This window comes from Uranotaenia lowii, chromosome 2 (genome assembly GCF_029784155.1).
Source record: "Uranotaenia lowii strain MFRU-FL chromosome 2, ASM2978415v1, whole genome shotgun sequence".
Taxonomy (NCBI): domain Eukaryota; kingdom Metazoa; phylum Arthropoda; class Insecta; order Diptera; family Culicidae; genus Uranotaenia; species Uranotaenia lowii.
In genome coordinates this window covers 121,120,264-121,142,320 of record NC_073692.1, presented here as the reverse complement: position 1 = coordinate 121,142,320, position 22,057 = coordinate 121,120,264, and the positions used below count along the sequence as shown (strand labels likewise).

Below are 22,057 nucleotides of genomic sequence, written 5' to 3'. Positions count from 1 at the left end.
GAGGTATTGCATAACTACTTTTCATGCAATACTTCGCGGGGCACAAGCAGTGGTGTCAATTGAATTAATTGTTTATCAATGCCAAAAGACATACCCCTGTTAAACAGCTAATAACTTTTTTGTCTAATAAGATACGAATTTACAGTCTTTGACAAAGTTGTTCAGCGGAAAATTTCATTAAGGAATTTTATAAATTGGCACAAAAACCATTATCAGGCTCGGTTGCACAGAAGAAACAAAAATGATGTTGATTTTTCAGTACAAAATATTCAATTTTCCCATACAAACCTAAAAGTCCAAATTTACTCATGTAAACATTACTTAAAAAATCTGCAAAAAATCATGGATGAGTTTTGGACCAAAACGAAGCTTTTGAGACCCCAGGGTTTGAGAAATTCAAAAATGACCCCAAATCGACTCAGTCTACCCTGGCATATTCGACAAATTTGTGTATTTTGATCTCGTATTTTATTTTAATTTTTTTTCTTGATGTACACATCATTTCCAACTGTTTAAAATGATTTGTAAGGGAAATAATAAAATCATGAAATGAAGGGTTAAGTACAGACATTGATGTTCTTCACCATTGTGCATTGTATTTTTGTATTTGATATATAAATTCTTTGACAGTTACTTCGAAGTTATTGTACAAATTTAATAAATTTAGGGAAAATCGGGTTGATTTCATCGTATCCAATCATTGTTGTGCTTGCAAACGAAACCATTAGATTAAAGAAAAGTAAATCTAACCCAAAATCATCCTTCACGGAGAATATTAGTTCCATAATACTTTGTTTGATCGCATTATTTTGGATAATGTCTTCGGTTTACGAGAGTTGGAGTTAAAAAAGCCATCTGTTGTTGTAAACACGTGAACTGATAAACAACCTATAATTTATCACTAGTACACGAAAAATGATAAAAATGGAAAATTTACCGAGATAGCAAGGTGAACGCTCGTGAAATTTAAAAAGGTAACTTTTACCTTTTTGAGTTGAAACTTACCTCACAACGAGGTCAAGTTTACTTTGAATCGAGCTGACAAAAAAAGTTAGAATTCAGCTAGAAAAAAAGGTTAAAAAAAGTTAAAGCTAACCTCGTAGCGAGGTGAAGTTTATCTGGATTTAGCAAAATAAAAAGATACAATTCATCGTCAAAAATGAAAAATCTAAAAAAATGTACTTTCTACCTCTTCGGGGTAAAACGTAGCGAAATGAAGTTAACCTCCTAGCGAGGTGAAATTGACCTGGATTGAGCTAAACAAATCTGTAACAGTTCATCTTAAAAAAAAGTAACTGAATTCTGGAACCAAAATTAAAATTTGTCTAGAAATAATCACGATATCAAATATGTACTATCAATAAGGAAACTAAGCCATTTTCTTGCTACCGACCATCACACAAACTCCAAAAAATAATGAATGGTGTTCCTTATTCAGAATTAGTAGTGATAACACTAGTTTACAAAATTAAAAAAAAAACCGTGAACTTGATTGACTGACCAATATTTTTAATGTGAAATCGGGCGCTGAATCCGAAAATGAAATTCAAAAACATCTCAGTAGAACCGTTTTTTAGTTTTGCTCCAAATATGAAATTTCGGTACAATAAAAAAAGTACTTGTACTTAGATTAAAATATCTCAGACTGCATAGCAGTAATTTGAAATCCCTCTTTTGCATATTGAAGGTGAATAAATTTTCTATCGATCATCTGAACACTGGTTTTGCGTATGATCAACTGTATTGTTTATATTAGTGACTTTTTAATAGAAAAAATTATAAAAAACGCATTTTTTTAGAGAAAATTTTGTTGTAGCGAAAGTTTTAGACCATAAAAGCAATCGGCTAGTGTTGAAAAAAGAAATTGATGAAAAACCAACATTTTCATTCCTATCGGGCAAAATACCTTAAAATTTTATTCACGTTTGAGACTCAAGCAACCCCTCCCTATGGTCAGATCTTCTTGAAATTTGGCATGTGACCTCCTGGTATGCTTATAAATAATTTTGACTTGAAGCGAGTGAGATTTATCATGTTTCATTCTTCCTATACTATGATAAGTGTGCTACGGTTCGTTAAATTATTTAAAACTACAAAAATACTGTTATGGTAATGTAGCCATAATTTCTTCAATTTTCAACAAATTTTGATAAATATCCACTTAAAATCTTTGTTTTGAATTGATATTCAAGCGCAGTAGAAAATCTGATTTTTTAAATGTTACCATCGAGTCTAAAATTTTCGCTAAAAGAAAAATTTCTGTACAAAAATGCGTTTTTATAATATTTTCTATCATAAAGTCACTAATATCAACAATACTGTTGATCAAACGCAAAACCAGTGTTCAGATGATCGATAAAAAATTTATTTACCTTCAATATGCAAAAGAGGGATTTCAAATTACTGTTATGCCGTCCGAGATATTTCAATCTAAATACAAGAACATTTTTTATTTTTCTGAAATTTCATATTTCGAGCATAACTCAAAATCGGTTCTACTGAGATTTTTTTAAATTTATTTTTCGAATTCAGCGCCCGATTTCACATTAAAAATAACCTTCAGTTTACTAAGTACAAAAATGCTGTAAACTAGTGTCAATTTTATATAAATTTTTTTCAAATTTATTTCCATTTGAAGGTTTGATTTAAAAATTTCGCGGTAATATTTAAAATTTTGAAAAATATTCAACCACAGTTTTACATGTGAATTATTGAAAAGGAGCAAAAAGTTAGATTTGTATTGAACAACATTGTTGGTTCATATTCAAATTCTGCCAGTTATCAGAAAAGGTTAAAAAGGTTAAGTTTGAAATTCACAATAGAAATTTAATATATTTCGATTCATCATTGAATGCTTATACGAACAAAATATAGGTTGGAAATTTTTATTTATTGAATAAGCAATCATCAAATGTTAAAAATATAAATTCTGCTGTAAAAATTGAATGCACAACTCAACTTTAAAGTTGTAACTTTGAATCATCTTTCGAACTTTTCAAAGACTTATTAAAAACCGCGATCGATAAAGAAAGTATTTTAATAATAAAAATAAGCAAAACGTTTCGATCAGTTTGGTTGGTCTTTTTCAAGGTTTTTAGCTGTCTGTTTGTTTTTGTCGATTTCGTTTTTGTTCAACGGATAGATGCGCATTGAAAACAATTTTTCTCTTTCGGGTCACTGAGGTTGTGTGTGGTTAGATTTCTAGGCTTCCAAGAAGATTATGTTTTCAGGACACATAAATTCAGATTTTAAAAACAAAGACAAACCTATTTAAACAATATTTAAAAAAAATAAAATAGTAGGAACATAAAATTCGGTAAATTTATTCGATAATCAACACAAACTATAAAGGTGATAAAAAAAAGTTTTAGAGCATTTTAGCAGGAAATTTTTATATGAAATCGTCATACCATTAAAAAAAACTTATTTAAAAAATTTAATTGATTAGACTTAGGTTATCAGAAACTGGTTCAGAAAGTAAAAAGTCCGAAAAATAATTTTTATTTTTAACATACTTATAACTGCTCACAGCTTTCCTGTAATTAAGTGTTTCATTGATGTTTAAAATTGTCAAGAATCCATCTATCCAGCAAAGTATTGATATGTTGGTGTCCAATGAAAGTTTTGACCGCTATCTCAGATCATCCGGTAGAAAAAAAATCTCACTTGAAAAAAAAACGATATCCAATTTTGGCTTTGCTTAGTTGTATTTCATTTCCCAATGAATCGATTTTAAAAACTCAAATTTTAAATTTTTTTCGTTAATCTGATCATTATTTTTATAGAACATACTTGGTCTGTCAAAATTCGCAGTTCTTTAGTATATTGGAATAATAATAAAGATGTTTGAAACGTGCGCTTCGGGTCATATTGATCCGAACAGCTTTGGGGGGTTAAATGATTGAATTGGAAGATTTTTTTGTTCTAAACTAAAATGTTTTGTAAGATTTTTTCAATCACCTCTAGTTTTGGTGATGTGGCATTCAGAAGTTTTAAAATGAATAAAGATTTAAATAAAACCAGTCTTGATAACAATCCTAGGAGAAAAACAATAACTGATTCTGGATCTGTTAACTATCCTTCATTCAATCAAGCGACCATATTTTGCCTTGATATTCTGATCTCAGAGATTCATTGATCTTAATAGCTAAATAATATTCTTGAAATTTAAAAGATATCACTACCGGTGCTTCTCTCATTACTAAAGAAAGTCTTTGAGAATTAAAATAGAATTTTGTTGAAGATTGTATAACAATTTGATATTTGCTTTAAAAATACATGAAATTGAATTTATTTTAAAACTTTTCTCAAAATTAGTCAAAATTCCCGTTTTTTGCAGAATAGAGAAATATAGACAAAAAAAAATGCTATAACTTGTTCCACAATTTTTTTTATCCTAACACTTTTTGATTCATATCGGATGCATATGAATTTTGCACTGGAGAATCTATAACCACGTCTATCGTCTTAAAAATTCGTTAGTTTACTGTTATTTTCTTGGGATTCTTTTGGGATCCACAATTTTTGAAATTTTAATTTTGTATAATTTTTTTTTATGGACGCTCCATGAAAGCCCAGCCAAAAAAAATTCCCTAACCAGGTTTTGAGTGACAATTTGACACTCCTCACTTAAAACCACAGTTTCTCTCTTGTTTCTTAACCGAAACTGATATAAAAATTATAGTTTTGAAAACCAGTGTGTCAAATTGATACTTCAATATCTTTGATTAGGGTTAATGACTTCATTTATGCGACCTGAAACTCAAAGGTTTCAACAAGTTTGAATTTTGTTGGCAATATTATGAAGTCACAATCTAAAAGTAGATAGACAAAAAATGAACTTTTCGCGAGGTCAATAAAAAGTTTGGATGACATTTACATTAAGAAATTGTTCGTTTGCAAAATAAACTAAAAACCATGCCAAAAAAGGTCATCTTGCTTACATTATCACTGTAGATTACTTTACTTCTGAATCTTAATTTTCTTTCAATTTTTTTTTTAAGTAAACCGGTTATATTACTGGATTTCTTCATTGATTCAATAATTTAGAAAGGTTTTTTTAAACCCTTAAACATTTCCAAGAATAGAATTTCTGAGACATTCCAACACGATTTATCTAAAAATAACTACAAATAAAAAAAAAACTCGTCAAGCACTTAGTCCGAGAATGTAAAAAACCACTTGCAAAAGAAAAAAAACTCGCGGGAAACAGCTTCCAGTATTGTTGGTTAAATGAGGGATTAGTCTTCAACCAGATCCGATAGCTCCAGTTGTAGGTAATGGACCAGTCCAAACGTCCTTGAGAAATGGCACGTCGAAATCGGCTAATCATGCCGTCGTCGGCCAATCTCGAAGGTAGGTACATCCCACCCCAATGACGACGACGACGACCAAGATGGAACTGTAGAATGTAGAATCGAAGAAAAAACAGTCCACACGCGCCCCAGTTGTCCAGTGTTCCGCGAAAATGTCAGTCCCCAACCAAAGCCTATGTAAGTGTAGAATGGTGGCGCCCGGCTACAAGAGGATGTGTTGAAAGGGGCTACAGAAGAAGCAGGAAGATATCTGTGGTCACCCGATCGTTTGCAGATCGCTCGAGACGATGATCCAGTTCTGAGAGAGGTGCCCAGCCGTCAAAAAGTAAATAAAGCAATACCAATACCCTTAGCCGAGCAGACCCGGAGCAGACGAGCGGAAGAGGTCTGAAGTGGAACCCGAAAGAATGACAAAACCAGTTCTTGCGCGTGAATTGATCCATCGGTCTGCGTAATTTGATCGAAAGGAAGAACCCACCACTTGAACATAGAGGGGATACGACCAAGGGGGAGAGAAGTGAGCCGTTGGTTGTTTGGAAGCTGGACGACAAAACGAAACCGAAAGTGTTTCGTCCACGTCGTCGTCTGGACAGGGTGCAACTGCCTATCGACTACTTACATGTATCTGAAGAAACCTGTACGGTAAGGTAGAACGTCCAGTCACCTGCGGCAAATAATTGAAGAAGACTCACGCAACAATCTTAGCCGACAGCCTAGATTGTGCAGACAACTTCTGAGAGGTGTTAGGTCCGCATACCTTAAGCGATATCATAGCCGATTATAATTAGAGACAACCGCGCTGCTCGGCGAGAAATGTGAGTCGTTCCGGTGCCTTTACCACACCGCTGACTAGGGGTCTCCGGTTGCGCCCAGCAATGTCTCAACTCGAGATAGGCACACACGCATGATGATCTGCTGCTCGCATAGGTAGAAGGGTTGCGCGAGATTCTGTTTTGTTTTGCTGTTTTTGCTTCGCTGATCCGTCGTCGTCGTCGTCGTTGGCCTTCTCAACCTTCCTGGCTGGCATTCTTGTCAAGGCCTTAACGTGTGCTACCTGTGAGTTGGATTTCATTAGTTCCTTTTTGCCTCTGTGGTCGGTTTGTTTGTGTCGACAATTTTGCCGGCTGATAGATGGCTGAGTTAGACGCGGCCAATATTCATCACGGCTTTCCCCCCTGAAGTCCGTCATATTATTAAGGGAGTGAGCGGTGGTTTTGGAGACGAAAAAAAAATGATATCCCCTGAGGGGCGTTTTCGATTCATGCTTCTCGAGTGTCGCTGTCCGCTGTTGGGCACGTGTATGATTTGGTTTCAGTTTGTTTTTTTTTCTTTTGCAAATTTGAGGTATGCAGAGTTTTGCTACAATTAGGGGGTTTGCTGCCCGTTTGACCACAAAACACAAAGCGCACCATTCATTCTTTAAGGTTGACACCGTTTCAAAGAGTTATCTAATGTATTTATCATTTCAAAATATGAAGACAGCTCGAGGTTCGGGTACGTGGTTATAATGAAAGAATCAATTAAGGATATATGTAACCTTGGAAAGTACCAGACACAAATAGGCGACGAAATTTGAAAAATACGTGGTGGTTTGTCACTCTGCTTTTGACACGTCCACTAACCACAATCACAACAAAGAAAGGAAAAAAAATCTGTATTATCAATCTTTTGAATAAGGGGCTGTCCATTAATGATGTCACGCAAAATTTGGAAAAAATTTACCCTCCCCCCCCCCTCCGTCACATATTGTCACAAATTCCGTAACCCCCCTCTTTTGTATTACGTCACGTTTTCCCAACACCCCCCCCCCCCCTTGGAGTAAAATTTTCAACTCTTGGAAATTTGATTACAAATGTTGCTTTTTTTAAATTCATCAGTTTTATTCAAAGAATTGAAAAAAGGTTAACAAATTTTAACAAGCCTTCAATCATTGCTTAAAACACATTTCAATCATGAGTCAAAGGATTATGTTGATGACTTTCCATATCAATGACCAAATTTAGTCTATCCAATTATCCAAATCTAGTTCCTCTTCTTCAAACCATTCGCTATCCAAATCTTCTTCACAGGTTAGAATAGCCAAGTAATCCTATTCACGTTTTGCCACAATTTAAGTGGAAAGGACTTTCCTGAGTGTTGCAGTGAAAGTGTTATTGAGAACTTTCTTATGCTAATAAAATTTACCAAAAGTGATTACGTGAGTATTATTATTCATTGAATGAATGATGCAAGTATAGTTTTATTGAATTTAGGATAAAATTATTTGTTATTGTTTTGCTGTGTTTTTTTTTGTAATGATAAGTGATGTCACGCTAAAGCTGAACCCCCCTTCCCTCCATGTCACAAATTGTCACAAAAATCGAAACCCCCTCTCCCCCCTAACGCGTGACATCATTTATGGACGGCCCCTAAACAAAATGTGAATCTATGCAAGCATCACCTCAAGAAATGGAATAAGAGAAAAATTTAACAGTTATCTTCATACTTCAATAAACAGCGTTGTAAAATCATCATCGATTAAAGATTTTTTTTACATTTTTTTCCGATCGTCCATCTTGGTGGAACGTACAGTGTAGGACAAAACATTAACACCATTGTTATGCAAAAAAGTCAAATTAACATTTAACTGCCAATTCAAATATGGATTATGTGAAACCTAAATAGCGGCGAGCACTTATACTAGTATGAAAACTTTGAAAACCTAGAGCTTAACGCAATCAAAGCAACCCATTTTAGATAAACACACTGATAGCTGTCAGAAGTTGAAATCCGATGCGGCTACCAAGTGTTGCATTGACCGATTTTTGAAGAAAATTGGCATTTTGTGTTTCCAGATCTTAGTAAGTATTTATCATGTAAACAAGAAATATGTATGGTTTTAATTCTCGAATTCTAGTTGCAGTCAATGAAAAATGGGTCGCGCACCTATTCGCAAAATGACCAACGCACGCAGCAGCCAACGTGAAATCGCAGGATACTCGGGACGATCTAAAACTTCGACGACCGCAAAAAATCCGAAACAACTGGACGCCCAAGGAATTCGACCGCGAAAGATGGTTCTGCCATAATGCGGGCATCCAAGGAAGAACCCTCAAGGCCTCGAAAAAGATCCGGGACGAATTGTTATTGTCCGTGTGTTCCCGGACAGTTTAGTGGCGGCTGGTGGAGCAAGGGCTAGGTGGTTAAAGCCCCCGGAAAGTTCCGATGTTAACGCCGAAACATCTGAAGGTGCGGATGAAGTTCGCACAAGACCATTTCGATTGGATCGGTCCGGAGAAGATGAAGCAGTGGCGAAATAAACTGTGGTCGGATGAGACGAAGGTAAACCTCATCGGCTCGGACGGAAAAACTTGGGGTCATCGTCCAATAGGCTGCGATTACATGCCACAGTATACCATGAAGACTTTCAAGCTTGGAGGAGGGAATATTATCCTGTGGGGGTACTACTCCTGGTACGGAATTGGCCCTCTGTATTTGGTGGATACCTCTGCCCTCAAATCCCCAGGGATGTTATGCTACCACACGCCGAGTGGGAGATGCCCCTGAAATGGCAGCTCATGCACGATAACGATCCAAGACTGTCAAAAAGTAGTTACAGGATAACAAAGTCCACGTCAGCGCAGTCACCGGATCTTAATCCTATGGAAATGGGAGATCGTGAAAAGGTCGGAGTACACGAAGAAGTCGAAGAATATGCAGAAATTATGGGAATGGATCCAAGCTTGTTGGTACGCCATCCCTGTCACCACATGCCAGAAGCTGGTGGAATCCATGCCAAACCGGGTGCGTGAAGTGATGCGTTTATCTTTTCTATAATTTTTTCGAACAATGCAAATAAATTATTATAAATGGATTGAAACTTTGGATTTGATTTTTTTCCTAAGTTTAGTCACTTTCTTTTTTTGTTTGAGCAGTGGTCTTAATGTTTTGTGATTTGTCCGACACTGTTGGTGTTGAGGTATTGATATATTAAGGTATTAAGGTATTAAGGTATTAAGGTATTAAGGTATTAAGGCATTAAGGTATTAAGGTATTAAGGTATTAAGATATTAAGTTATAAAGGTATTAAGGTATTTAGGTATTAACGCATTAAGGAATTAAGGTATAAAAAAACACCTTTCAAATTTTCGATGACCTTTCTAATCTTTTAATCCTAACATAGATGGGCTTTGATTATGACACAGTTTTATCGATTGGCAGACCCTTGTTTTAATTAATTTTTATACCTTCTTATAATTTATCGTCGATTTATTTTTGATTTAAGAAGATATTCCGATTATCGAACCTTTCTCACTTATTTACTTATCGGAATTTATCGGTACACGAATTAAAAAACATACCAAACGGGAGCTATTATTTACACGGGACTCCTCAAGCGTTCGTTAAGTGGTCCCTATATGTCAAGGAATCTCGAACTTTGTTTTGTTTTTATTGTGGTTTCTGTCTGTTTCGCTTTGCTCACAGAATCGTCTCTCGGCAAACTGATTGTATCAATTACCGGACGACATGCGGAGTCATTTGCGAAACATGAATGTCAATATCAGGTGGAACAAATGGGCTTCGGTACTTACTTAAACCGCCGAAAAAATAACATACACCTGAAGTTAGTCGTGTGCCACTTTGGAAGCAATCGTTCGAGTGGCAACCACCACTTGAGAAAGGCAAATAACAACAAACGATATGCGTCCATCATGGGCAGCCCACGCAAACGTCCGTAAGAGCCAGGTGATTTTTCGTTGTGCGAGTTCGTTTGTTGGACTGAACGGACTCTAGAAGAGGTCTTTCTCTTAGGCTCTTTCAGTTGGATGAATATTTATGACAAAATAGTCACTTAGTTAACGGACAATTCCTCGATCACGAAAGTTTTCGGAAAGATTCATAGGAGAGCATCTTCTCTAAGATGAAGGAAAAACCTTCCCACACATCATGTCCAAACAATCGTAAATATACCAAACATCCGGAAGCTACAGTTCGGCTAATTTCATCACAGGATTAAGTGGTGAACATTGGCGATTGCTACCGGCTGCCGAACCTTTAGGTATTGATGGCACCTACTCATCGGTTTACTGAATGATCGTGATAGGTAGCTGTCAATCGACTTCGGCAAGGTTGCTGGCTGCATTCATCACCAGACCAGACATTCATCAAAAGCCCCAGCACATGTCTGTTTAAATCTGGCGTTGCAGATTTGTGTTTGGCTACCGTCTTTCAATTGATGCCGATAAATCTCTCAGTCAGAATTGTCACTAATGGAACTGGTCCGAACCAGACGAGGAATGCTTGTTGTTTCCCCCGCACTTCAATCATTCTCCCTAAGTATGATTAACCATTCCGTCTAAATGGCGACAAAAGCGTGGACCACATCTTAAACTTTGTGATGTAGTCCCGTCCATCATTGGGCAGTGACTGTTAGTAACGAACGATCAAACATGATCAGTCAAAACGATGGTTATTCTTCTCTTCCAAGAACCCGGAAGAACGCGGGCACTGCGTTTTAGCCAAAATAAAAGCACCCGGTGAACTGGGAGACAACAAACTACAATTCTTGTGGTGATTGATCTGTCTAACACCCATCACGGTGCATGAATCAGTAGCTCCATTTAGCGGAGTTTATAATTCGAACAAAAGCCTTAATCATCGGTTTCGAGTCTCTGTTAGACGTAGGAAGGTGTGGGATTCTGTGGAAGTTTTTTAAGATCATGCTTACCGTGAGATGTTAAGACTTGAGCGATGTACAAGCTTCACTTACCTGAAACGGAAAATAAGAAATGTGCAATTAGTTAAATTGATGAAATTTGAACAAAATTACTACAACATCGAGAGAAAGTAGACATTGTTGAACTTAGTTCAAAACTTTCCTTATGGCTTGGTAAGGATTGTCTCCCTTTTTTAGTGCTAAAAATTAGTTCTGATTTCAATTTTGAAAATTTTTAAACTTTAAAAATTTAAAGTCTTCTCAACAGAAGAGAAAGGCAACTCGCAGTAAGAATATTTCTGTTGGATAGATGAACAGCTATTTATCCTTATTAATTTCTATGCAACAGTAGACTGAGTCGATTTGGAGTGCTTTTCGAATTTCTCAAACCCTTGGGTATTGAAACTTTGTTTTTGTTAAAAAGTTGTCTTGATTTTTCGCAGAATTTTTAAATAACTTTTACATGAGTGAATTTGGACTTCTAGGTTGGTATGGGTTTTATGCCACGCTAGGTTTCTTCTTTAATGGAAATTTTCCGCTGAACAACGCGTAACTTCGTATCTTATTGGGCAAAAAAGTTATTGGATATTGAATAGGGTTTATATCTGTTGGCATTGAAAAACAATAAATTCAACTGGCATCACTGCTGGTTCCTGGAGAGATATTGCATGGCACACCCTTATTCAACAGCTGATAACTCTTTTACCTTTTTACGTCGTTTCTGTCTTGGACAAAGTTGTTCAGTGGCATATTTTCATCAAAAAATATAAAAATTTGTAGAAAAACCATCAGCAGAAAAAATAATATTTTTCAGAAAAAAATATTCAATTTTTCAATACTTGAAGTTTGTATTTATTATTTTCTCATGTAAATGTTACTTAAAAATTCTGCAAAAAATCATGGATGAGTTTTGAATCAAAACGAGACATTTTAGACCCCAGAACTTAAGATATTCGAAATATTTTCCCAAATTGGCTCAGTCTAATGTAACGTTTCATTTGAGATCGGTATTCTTAAGGCTACTGATCATTGCTTTAAGTTCTATTGATCGTTCCCACTTTTCTTAAGAACGACCTATTTTGCCTTATTGACTTTTAACGCAAAATTTCACTTCATGTAACCGTTTTCTTTTATAAGCTTGAGGTGCTTATTTTAATAAAGAACACTTAGCTCTGATAATAAGGCTGGAACAAATATCAATTTCTTCTTTTGTCTCTCCACCCTCCCCCCCCCCCTTTCGAAATTTCCAAAAAACCCAAAGGGGGAAATAAATAAAGGTTTAAGCATCTCATGGAAAATTTGATAAAAAATTCAAGTATCCGAAAAATTATAAGACCAAAAAAAATTTTGGAAGATAGGAGTAATTTCAACATGTGTATCCTTGATTTTATTGAATTTTTCGATAAAAAATTACTTTATTTATATGTTTTGTGCAATGATATTGTATGCAATTTTTTTGCATTCAAGCTTTTGTGCAATTTATTCCAATTTATTTGCTTTTCGCATTATCTTTTTTTGTCCCCCCCTTGCGATGTTCCAACTCAGAGTGATAAAAGAAGGATTTAAAATTTATTCTGGCCTAATATAATACAAAAAAAAAAATGAAAATAATCTCGAACCCCGAGTCTGAAACTTGGGCTTGATTGGCTATCTTTTTACTCATTCATCTGCTTTATTTCTATTAAAAAAATTAGATAAAAAGTTAAAGGTTTTACTGAAAACATGGTTTTTCTGATAAAGGATGATGTCTTATAAAAAATTAGGTGATAATTTTTACATAATCCGATGTTAAGCTGAAAATTTTTTATTTGAATTAACAACTGCAGGAAAAAGAGTATTTATGATGTTGAACTATTTCGTTTGAAAAAAAAAATGGTTGTACTATCGAATTTTGGTAATGATAAGGCAAGTAAGGACTGTCCACAAAAGAAAGTGCACACGAGTAATTTAATGTTATTAAGTAAATATGCAAGCTATAATTGTGAAAATTATGTTAAATTGTTTGTTAAAACGTGAAAAAAAGTTGAAAAAGTTGGATTGAAGCTGGCAAAGGTGGAGTTAATCCATCGTTGGGCGAATCTGCAAAAATGATGTGCGAAAAAGTTTTTTTTTTCCATAAATGGGTTAACGATAGGTTTTTTTTTTGTGTTTTAAATAATGATAGCATTGGGAGAAATTCATTTTCTTGAAGATTTACAAAAATCTTCAAGACATACACTGTCTTAGCCGATTCAGACTTTGAAGACTGAATAAACGTGGACAACTTACCACACAAACCACTTGGCCACGCGGAAATCGGAAATCGGAGAGAAAGCTGCCACTCACTTCTTAAATTCTGGATATGCGTGTTTTTTTTTTGAGGAATCACCATAAACATTGTTCATAGTCTTTAGAATATAGGAGAAAAAAAGAAATTAAAGAAAATGCTTAAAAGAGCTAGAATAATAAAACACAATATTCCCTTACAAAAACTTTTTTAAATATTCTTCTAATGCATGATATACATTGTTCAGACAACTTCTTTCTAAAAAAAATTGTGGAAAAAAATTTGTGGCATTTTGAGAACGATGAAATTCTTGCCGAATTTGAAACGAGTTGGCATTCTAATTTGCAATTTTTTTTTTAACTTTGATTTAAAAAAAGGATGTTCCTGATTACCTTCAGTGCATTTGATAAACAAAAAGGACAAATATAGATGTGGGTTACTACGAAAATTGTATTTACGGCTTGAAGCGCTCTGCATTTTCCATATTGGCCCCAATGAATAAGGAGACTTGCTTGAAAAATAAAAATCACATATTATTTCTGGCTCATTTTTGTTAACTGAGGAATCTCTTGTTGCATTTGCCTGATTTGTGGTCTAATCTCTTTACTTCTTATACCATTCATCGGATGAATGATCGATATACGCCTTAAGATACATGGTAACCATTTCATCTAAAAACTTAGCAAAATTAGAGCTTTCGATTTCAAAATTTTCCCTCGAAATCCGTGCAAATTAAATAAAAACCACGAAACTTTACATTTAAAATCAAGAAAAAATCGCTGGAAATTATTTTCTCCACATCAAAACACATCAGAAGATTTAGGATCATATTTCTGGCCTCCGAAAACAAGTTAATGATTTTTTGGATGAAGTTAAAATAACTTTATTTGAGTTTTTTTTTGTCAGTTTTACAAATATAGTTAAGAAATTCAGGCAAAATCCAGGCTTTTTTTTAACAAATTTCGGGCAACAAAGGGGAGATAAGGGCATAATGGCCACCTTAAGGAAAACGCTTATTAAACCATAGAAAACAGCTTTAATATGTGAATTACTTCATTGTTTCGTGTTCGCACACGCATTGGCTGAAACTTGAAAAACTAGATAAAAACGTTTAAAAACGCATTTAAAAAACATTGCCAAAAGCTGAAAACCAGTCACTGTAGGGGCATACTGAGAACTCCCCCTGGGGTAGTATAAGCACCATTAATCAGGGCACGATGAGCGTTTTCTGCCGGGGAATCTAGCAGCGAGTCAACGCGTTGAAGTCGTAGATTCATCAAACAAAGCAATAACAAAAGAATCTAGGTCTGTTTGTAGGATACAAACAATTCACACACGCTAATACATTATGTTACTGATGCTTTGTTTGGCGGATGATGCTACAAGCCCTATAATGTAACAATCAAAAACATCAATCATGAATGGCATTTGAAAAAAACACCTTGAACAGGAATCGAACTCGAGCCTTTAGTTTACCTCTCCGAAATCTTACCAATGGGCCACATCGTTACATGTAAACTAGTCAAGCTGTAGCTCTATAATTCAGTTGACTACATTGAGTTGAATTATACGGCAGAAAACGCTCATCGTGCCCAAATTAATAGTGCTTTGTTCGCCCCAAGCCAACAAGTTTAAATGAAAACGTATTTTAAAATTGATTAAAGTGAAAAATCAAAAATTTTATGATGGTGAAAATTGAGAAACAATGTGTACATCATGTTGCAGTGCGTACATTATAGATCAAGATGATTTAAAGGTCATAAGAGCTTTTTTCGTGGTGCTCAAAAATTATAATTTTTCATCAGTTAAGAACCTAGCTGGTTTTTTTTAAATATCTCTGTAAAGATGATAAGGAGATTCCTTTTTTTGTGAAAAATTCATACTATAGGAAGTACGAAACAAATCCTCATGAAAACTTATTTTAAAAAATACGTACTTTTGTAAGAAAAAGGAGTGCTTATTATGCCGCGGGTGCTCGTTAAGCACTTATCTCCTCTACAGCCATCATTAAAAAAATTACGAAATGTTTTTTTTTAATTTTTCAATTGTTTTCAAAATAAACATATTTTGATTTAATACGATAAATGATTCCCAAATGTATAAAGAGATGAATGTGGAAAAGATTTTCGTTAATAGATAAATCTCGTTTAAACCTTATCAAAATTTCCCTATTTATTTAAGTGCATTCTTTCCAAATTCAGCATTATTTGAGTAATACATTCCTAAGAAATTTGTATCCAATCATGTGTAAATTATGAATTAGGCGCATCGAACTCGAAAAATGGATAAATTTACGTAAACTTAAAATGTGTACTGAATTGGGTTCATTGAAAAGTGCATTACAATGCCAAAAATGTGATTATTTTTCAAATAAAAAAAAATCTCTTTAATAATTGTAAAATGATTGATTAATGACCCTTCCTTTAACATAAATTTCATAAGGTTCAGCTTGATCTTTTCAGTATTCTAAAAAAATAGGAGCATTCCAGATTTTTAGTTGAGATTTTCAGTTACTCGAATTTTATGTAACATACCTTTTAATTATAACAAACTTTTGACATGGAAAAAAAAAATTAAACAGATTTTTCTCAAAAGTCACTATTAAAACCTATCCAATGTCCAATAAATAAAGTCAAATCTATTTGAAATAATGAATTTTTTTTTTCAATGTTTTATTACTTTTTTACAGATCAAATTTTATTTTGATGCGTTCAGCGTCAATTTGCGGCACAAAAATTGTTAAATTAATTCTTCAATCGGACAGTTTATTGTATCCATATTTTGGCTTCCTTAACTTAGATATTGAATAAGAGGTTGCTTTTTGGTTATTGGTTGTTAATTACAAAAATTAAGGCATCCCTAAATAGTCAATGAGATTTTTCCGTAAATTTATGTGAGGATTAACCACTGTACACACTATTAATTTTTTGGTGTAAATTTATGTCAAATTGGATGCACAAAATTGAAGCATCACTTTTGACATAAAATTACAGTAGAAAAAACAGAAACGCTTGAAGCCATAAATTCTGAAAAACAAACAATTAGATTATAATTGATGTAAATTTATGTCAAATTGGATGCACACAATAAAAACATCGTGTTGCACATAAAATTACACTGCCTTTGACATAAAACTATACAGCCATACTTTCAAGGAATTTTTTCAGTGAAATAATGCAAATACATACTCATGTTCGTCCTCAAAAATTTATATTTTTAACGTTTTTGATCATTGGATACTTTTGATTACTTAATAATACTACACACATATACAAACAATACTTATCATTTAAAAACAGTTAGATGCCAAGTAACCATATGTGTTGGGAGTTAGGACAGATATTCAAGGGTAAACCCGCTTCTCTTTGCTTCGGTTGCAATGGAACACCAAACCAAATTTTCCAAAATTGTATTGTGGTTAAACTAAACGCAGTTAAAACCGTGATGGTCCAACAAACATTGCCTATCCAAAGGCGTTTAAATATCGTTTGTTTTAATACAGCAACAATATCTGCCCTTGGAATTTCTAAATTGTTAAAACATATTTTCATGTTATAAAAATGTTTTTGAACTTATCTGTGCTCGGTTAGATGGTTCCTCGGTACGTAGTAAATTTATGTGTGCAGTCCTCCCCGATCGCTTCCGGTCCTCGGATGTTGCCTTTGTTTACATCTTCTTGGGAAACACAGACGGTACAACCGCGAAGGCCGGTAGCCTGTGTACGTAGTGACGGAGATCACGGAACCAATCGGGGATCTTTTACCGACGATGGTTGGACATGATGGTGATGATCTTTTGACCTCCTCCTCGGAGCACTATCCGGCTCGCTTGAACGAATTGACATCGGCCTTCTTCAGGACAACGTGAGCATAACGACGACCAACATCCTTGATAGCGGTTAATGCAATCGGCAATCTCCGCTTACCATTGCAGTTGGTGCTCTGCACCTGAAGAAGGTTTCTTAAAAGTGCTGTAATTTGACTAAATAAACTGAAATAAGAAGAAAAAAAAAACAAATTAATAGCGCTATTCTTTTCAAATTCTATAATCGGTACCTTCCCGAGCGCAAGGTGGTCAACAGAAAAAATATTGAATGTTTTTGGGATCCGTAACATCGTCTATTGTCTACTGGCTCGCTGCACGTACTGTTGGCCATTTGAGGAGCGTGACGGGATCACCGGATGCATCCAAGCTGGTTATTTGGTTTCGATGCTTCGAGATGATGTGAGAGGTGTACCTAAAAATAAAATTTTTGAATTTTAGTGACTACATGTACTTACTTAAGAAAAATTCAAAACTAACCTTGTAGTTCTGATCGGGCAGTTACGTACAGTGGGAACTTGAACATAGATAAACGATGGGCGGTGGATTGTAGTCAGTCGGAGACAATTTTCCCACAGAAGACGACAAGTTTCATCGTCGTTTTTGAAGTCCGAGACACACCAGTCACCAGCTAGAAAAATAACTAAGATTTAAGACTGTTCTATTTCAGTTCAGCTATTTGTTTGAATTTTTAAGCATTCTTTTGCACTCACCACTTCCACAATTCGGTTTAAACCGCAATCTGTACGCCACAAACATTTTCCCGTAGTTTTTCAGAACCGAGTCGACAAAATAAAAGGTTTACATATTATAACGAATTAAACAAAGTCGCAATTTTTCCTGTTCCAAAAACAAAACAAACCCGAGTCAAATCCTACACTCTTATTTCTTTTACTCACGTATTGAGTTTTAAGAACATAATTTAACATCATTCAAGACATAAATTTGGGATTGAAATCTAATTTTCACTTTCTCAACCTAATTTATTATTATGTACAGGAAATTTAGATGTAAAACGATGTAAAATCATATCCTTTTAAATTTAAATCAAAAATATTTAGGTGTTTAAGCGTTTCTGGCTCGTGTAATTTTCAAAAATTTTTGGTGTTTATAATATTTTACGGAGGAACTGGATTTTTCATGATAATCATTAACAAATCTCGCGTGAGCTTTCATTACGTCGAATGAAACAAAATTTGAAAAACTGAGATATTCAGTAAAAAAGCTTCATTATAACATTATCTACCTATGTGATTGATAAAACAATCAATTTAAACCCTTTTAATATATAAAATTTAAGACTTCCAAAATGACGAATGAAACAAAACCTTGATTACCAATTTCAATGTTGCTTACGTCCCTTCTTCCAAACGGCGAATGTACAGAGGAAGAAAAACCTAGCACATTCGCTACGGATTCCATGAGCAAAAAAGTGTATACAGGTAGAGGTTATCAGAATATCAACCTGGCAATGAATATTATTTCAGATTCTTGTTTTCAAGCGTTCTTAAATCGATACTCAAGCAGGCTTTCGAACGCTGTAAAATAATGCAGCAAGAAAAAGAAACCGAACAGCAGCAGTAGCAGCAAACCTAACAACTAACAGCAGCAGGCTAAACGGCAGCAGCATCACCCAATCACCCGATTCACACTTTTATTACGCATTCACTAATAAATTTACCGCTACACACGACAACTCACTAAGTTAACATTCACTATGCCAAGAAAATTTAAAATTTACCGGTAATTACCTCGGAAACATTTGGGCGTAGGGGAGAGGCGGGTAATATGCGCATATTAAGGAAAACACTCATTTTCTCCCATATTCCGATAGACAGGAGCCTGAAAACTATATGAACATGAGCGGACATCTGTTTTCTATACGTAAGAGCAATTTTTCTGTTAAAATCTCTTACAGTTTTTGTGAAAATAATTTTATAATAAAAGAAGTCAAAATAGCCGATTTCCGAAACCGGCGGGCTAAATGCGCATATTTATGTTTTAAGCTATATTTCATTTACACTCGCAATATTTTGAAATTATTTAATTGAAAATGGTAGAAACGGATGTTAGGCATACGTCAAGGCTGAAATTTTGGTGAAATTTTTTACATCACTAGTTTTTTTTGCATGAAACATAGTTAAGTATGCCATATGGCCATATTTCATGGTAATATTTTGTTCATATTGTATTTTTATCGGATCAGTATGAAGTTCTTCTTTTTTTGCTGTAAGATCGTGATTTGAGCGTAGATTTAATGTTTAAATGATAGGAAGTAAAAAATTTATAAGAATAATCTATTTATCTTGATATAGGCATTTAACCTGCCTTGATATGGGCATTCAGAACCTGTCTCGTATTCCAATATCTTATCATCTACAACTTTGCCAATAGCTTCAATTTGTTGAATTTCCGATTTCCAGATGAATAAGAAAGAAAAACCATTAAAATTTTTGTTCACAGAATCTGTACGCACGATAATTAAAATTCAATATATTATATCAAAACTGACAAAAATCTTGTTTGAATTTTTAAATTTTTTCGACTTTATATAACAATTTAATTTTTTCATGCCATGTGTTAAAAGCGTACTACCCTCAAACTGCACTAATTAGATATGATGAATCTCCAGCCATATCGTCAATCGGCTGTATGCGCATATTACCTAACATGCGCATTTAGGAACACTTCCCCCTAAGTGCAAGTTGAACGAATCAAAGGACGAATGAGACAAATTTCCCCTCCAGCTGATCGGCAACAGAAAGCTGATCAGCAGCAGCGAGCTGGTTTGACCGATGGCGCACCCGATTCCCACATTTCATTATGCATTTACTCACCAATTTACCGCTACACTAGATATTTCACTTATTAAACAGCCACTACGCCGAGAAAATTGAAAATTTCCCATAGAATTTGCATCAGAAACATTTGGGCGTAAGTGCAAGTTGAACGAATCAAAGGACGAAAGAAAAGAGACGAATGAAACAAATTTCCCCTCCAATGACGAATGTGTTCAGACGTATGAACGATTTATGTTTGAATATGTCGTATGTTCCTATATGATTAAAAAATAGCTCTAAAAATTGCAAAAAATTAAATTCATAATGTGGAACATCTGACACAATTAGTTTCCATGAATATTGCGTATTTTTTTAAGGGTTATCGGCTAAGGAATAAAAATAGGATTTGAAAAACACTCTTCAAATTTCAGAAGCGTTTTTCTCGGTTCGGTGTTTCTGTTTCATTCGACGTAATGAAAGCTCACGCGAGAAATCACGTTTAAAAATACACAAATTAAATCAAATTTAAGCATGAAAAAACACTGAAAAAAGGCGTTCTTTAGCTTCTTAATATCCAAATTTTAAAAAAAATATTCGTACCAAGTAACAAGACAAAACCATGTAATGCAAATCGGTTATTGTAATTTGTCGTGTTCTACGAAATGTTCCACAAATGTTTCTGAATGCTTATTAATAGCCTTTTTATTTTTTGTTTCAATATTTATGGCCAGGCATCTCTTGCACTGAAAATCGAAAATACCCAAACTTGAGAACTGCCACCCGCCAAACCTAAGTTCAAGATTGACAACTTAAGTTTGTGAAAAAATCACAGCTTGCCAATACGCCAAACTTGTCCTTCTAGCGGAGAACTGTTTTTTTGGGGGGTTTTTGTTGTAAGCGCATCTTATTCTGTTACCTCCATCGTGGCAGATTTAGGTTTGGGGGGTAAGTTCAAAGCGAAGAACTGTTTTTTTTGGGGGATAACTTTTATTCCCGCTTCATTCGCAAAAAGTTTCGCATATACGATGATGTAGCTGCCTCTCTCAACAACTCTTCAGTGGTCGAGCGGTTAGCATCCTGAGATGGTAATCGCAGAGCCATTGCAGGTATGGGTGTGATTCCCGTACCTGCAGTATTTTTTTTTTATTTTGATTTCCATTTTATTGCGGTATCAGACTTTGGGGGATGAGTTCTCCTTTAAAAGCTTAACTTTGGGTTATGCCACCAATAGTCAAACCTGTAGGGAGGGAGTTTCATTCGGGTTGGCGGGGAAAGTTCTCAAGTTTGGGTATTTTTGAGGTTCAGTGTGGCAAAAAGGGCCACAAAACAAAGGTACTTACTCATAAGTAAGCAGGGTACCTACTCAAAACCTTACTTCCAGCTCTCATAAAGTAAACAATTGTAAGCAAAGTGAGGATTTTGCTATGTCAATTTACGGTTCATTATACTTTTATTGCCGTGTGGTGGAAACATAACGAAACCGTCAAGGTGAGCTAACCTTAAACGGAGCAGTAGTTGTTTGTGGGTCTCAAAATGTATGGGGCCCTACTATGCAGTCCAAGCCAAGTTGTCGTTTTGGTCGTCGTTGGCACCTCAAGCGAAATTGGCAAATTAAAACTGGTTCCCCATGGACCGTGCAGAAGCTTCAAACCTTGGAGGCAGACTACGGAGGAAAAAAAAACGATCGAAAAAAACCAAAACACTTTCCGTCCCCGGCGAACGTCTTCGAGCAAAAGCCCCGGGGCAATCGAATGGGACAAGCGACGAACCTCGATCGAGGTAGAAAACGACGGTTGACGGCGGAGACTTAACAAAAGCATCTCAAAATATTCGAAATCTGGATCCGTGAACCTTAAAATAGTTCACAGCATGCAGTATGCAAATATTTGCATCGAACAATGTCCGATTTAATGAATTTGCATTGGCCACGCCAATATTCATCGGCACTACCGGGTCCGAGTAGGTCTCCGGAGTTTTTTTTGACGAATTTTTGGCGGCTTTCTGGAGACTAAACAGACAAGACAACAACGACCTACGTCTGTCTTGTGTATCCACAATAAGCAAACATGAGGGGGATTGCAGTGACTTTTTGGGTGCTTGGTGTGTTTGTTGATTTTTTTCCCTCTTATTTTGCACTTCATCCGGGAAGGAATGCAATTGCTAAACTTGATTGCCGCGC

At 35.1% G+C, this 22,057-nt stretch overlaps 2 protein-coding genes across 3 annotated transcripts in view; both read right to left on the bottom strand.

The window, feature by feature from the left end:
• LOC129749557 (probable nuclear hormone receptor HR38) overlaps positions 1–11,056 on the bottom strand; it is a 241,904-nt gene extending 230,848 nt beyond the window's left edge. Inside the window, exon 1 of the mRNA XM_055744566.1 lies at positions 11,023–11,056. The gene's annotated coding sequence lies outside the window, so the exon portion shown is untranslated. The remainder of the gene's footprint in view (positions 1–11,022) is intronic.
• A 5,459-nt stretch (positions 11,057–16,515) lies between these two features.
• Positions 16,516–17,939, bottom strand: LOC129749559 (uncharacterized). Of its 2 annotated transcripts, XR_008738081.1 has the most exons (4): positions 17,812–17,939; positions 17,579–17,729; positions 17,332–17,513; positions 16,516–17,266 (listed from the first exon to the last, which is right to left on the bottom strand). XR_008738081.1 is itself a non-coding variant. In XM_055744571.1 (3 exons), exons 1-3 carry the CDS (start codon positions 17,855–17,857, stop codon positions 17,402–17,404), a joined length of 309 nt encoding a protein of 102 aa, XP_055600546.1. In that variant the 5' UTR covers positions 17,858–17,939; the 3' UTR covers positions 16,516–17,401. The 2 variants fall into 2 exon arrangements, 1 of the variants encoding a protein (XP_055600546.1); XM_055744571.1 differs by having other exon boundaries at positions 16,516–17,513.
• Between the last annotated feature and the right edge of the window lie 4,118 nt (positions 17,940–22,057).

Excerpts from the sequence above, each read along its gene's own strand:
- LOC129749559 (XM_055744571.1), bottom strand. The coding sequence starts at position 17,857 with ATGTTTGTGGCGTACAGATTGCGGTTTAAACCGAATTGTGGAAGTG. Across the intron at positions 17,730-17,811 it reads TAAACCGAATTGTGGAAGTG|CTGGTGACTGGTGTGTCTCG; the intron begins GTGAGTGCAAAA and ends TTATTTTTCTAG. Across the intron at positions 17,514-17,578 it reads TGCCCGATCAGAACTACAAG|GTACACCTCTCACATCATCT; the intron begins GTTAGTTTTGAA and ends TTTTATTTTTAG.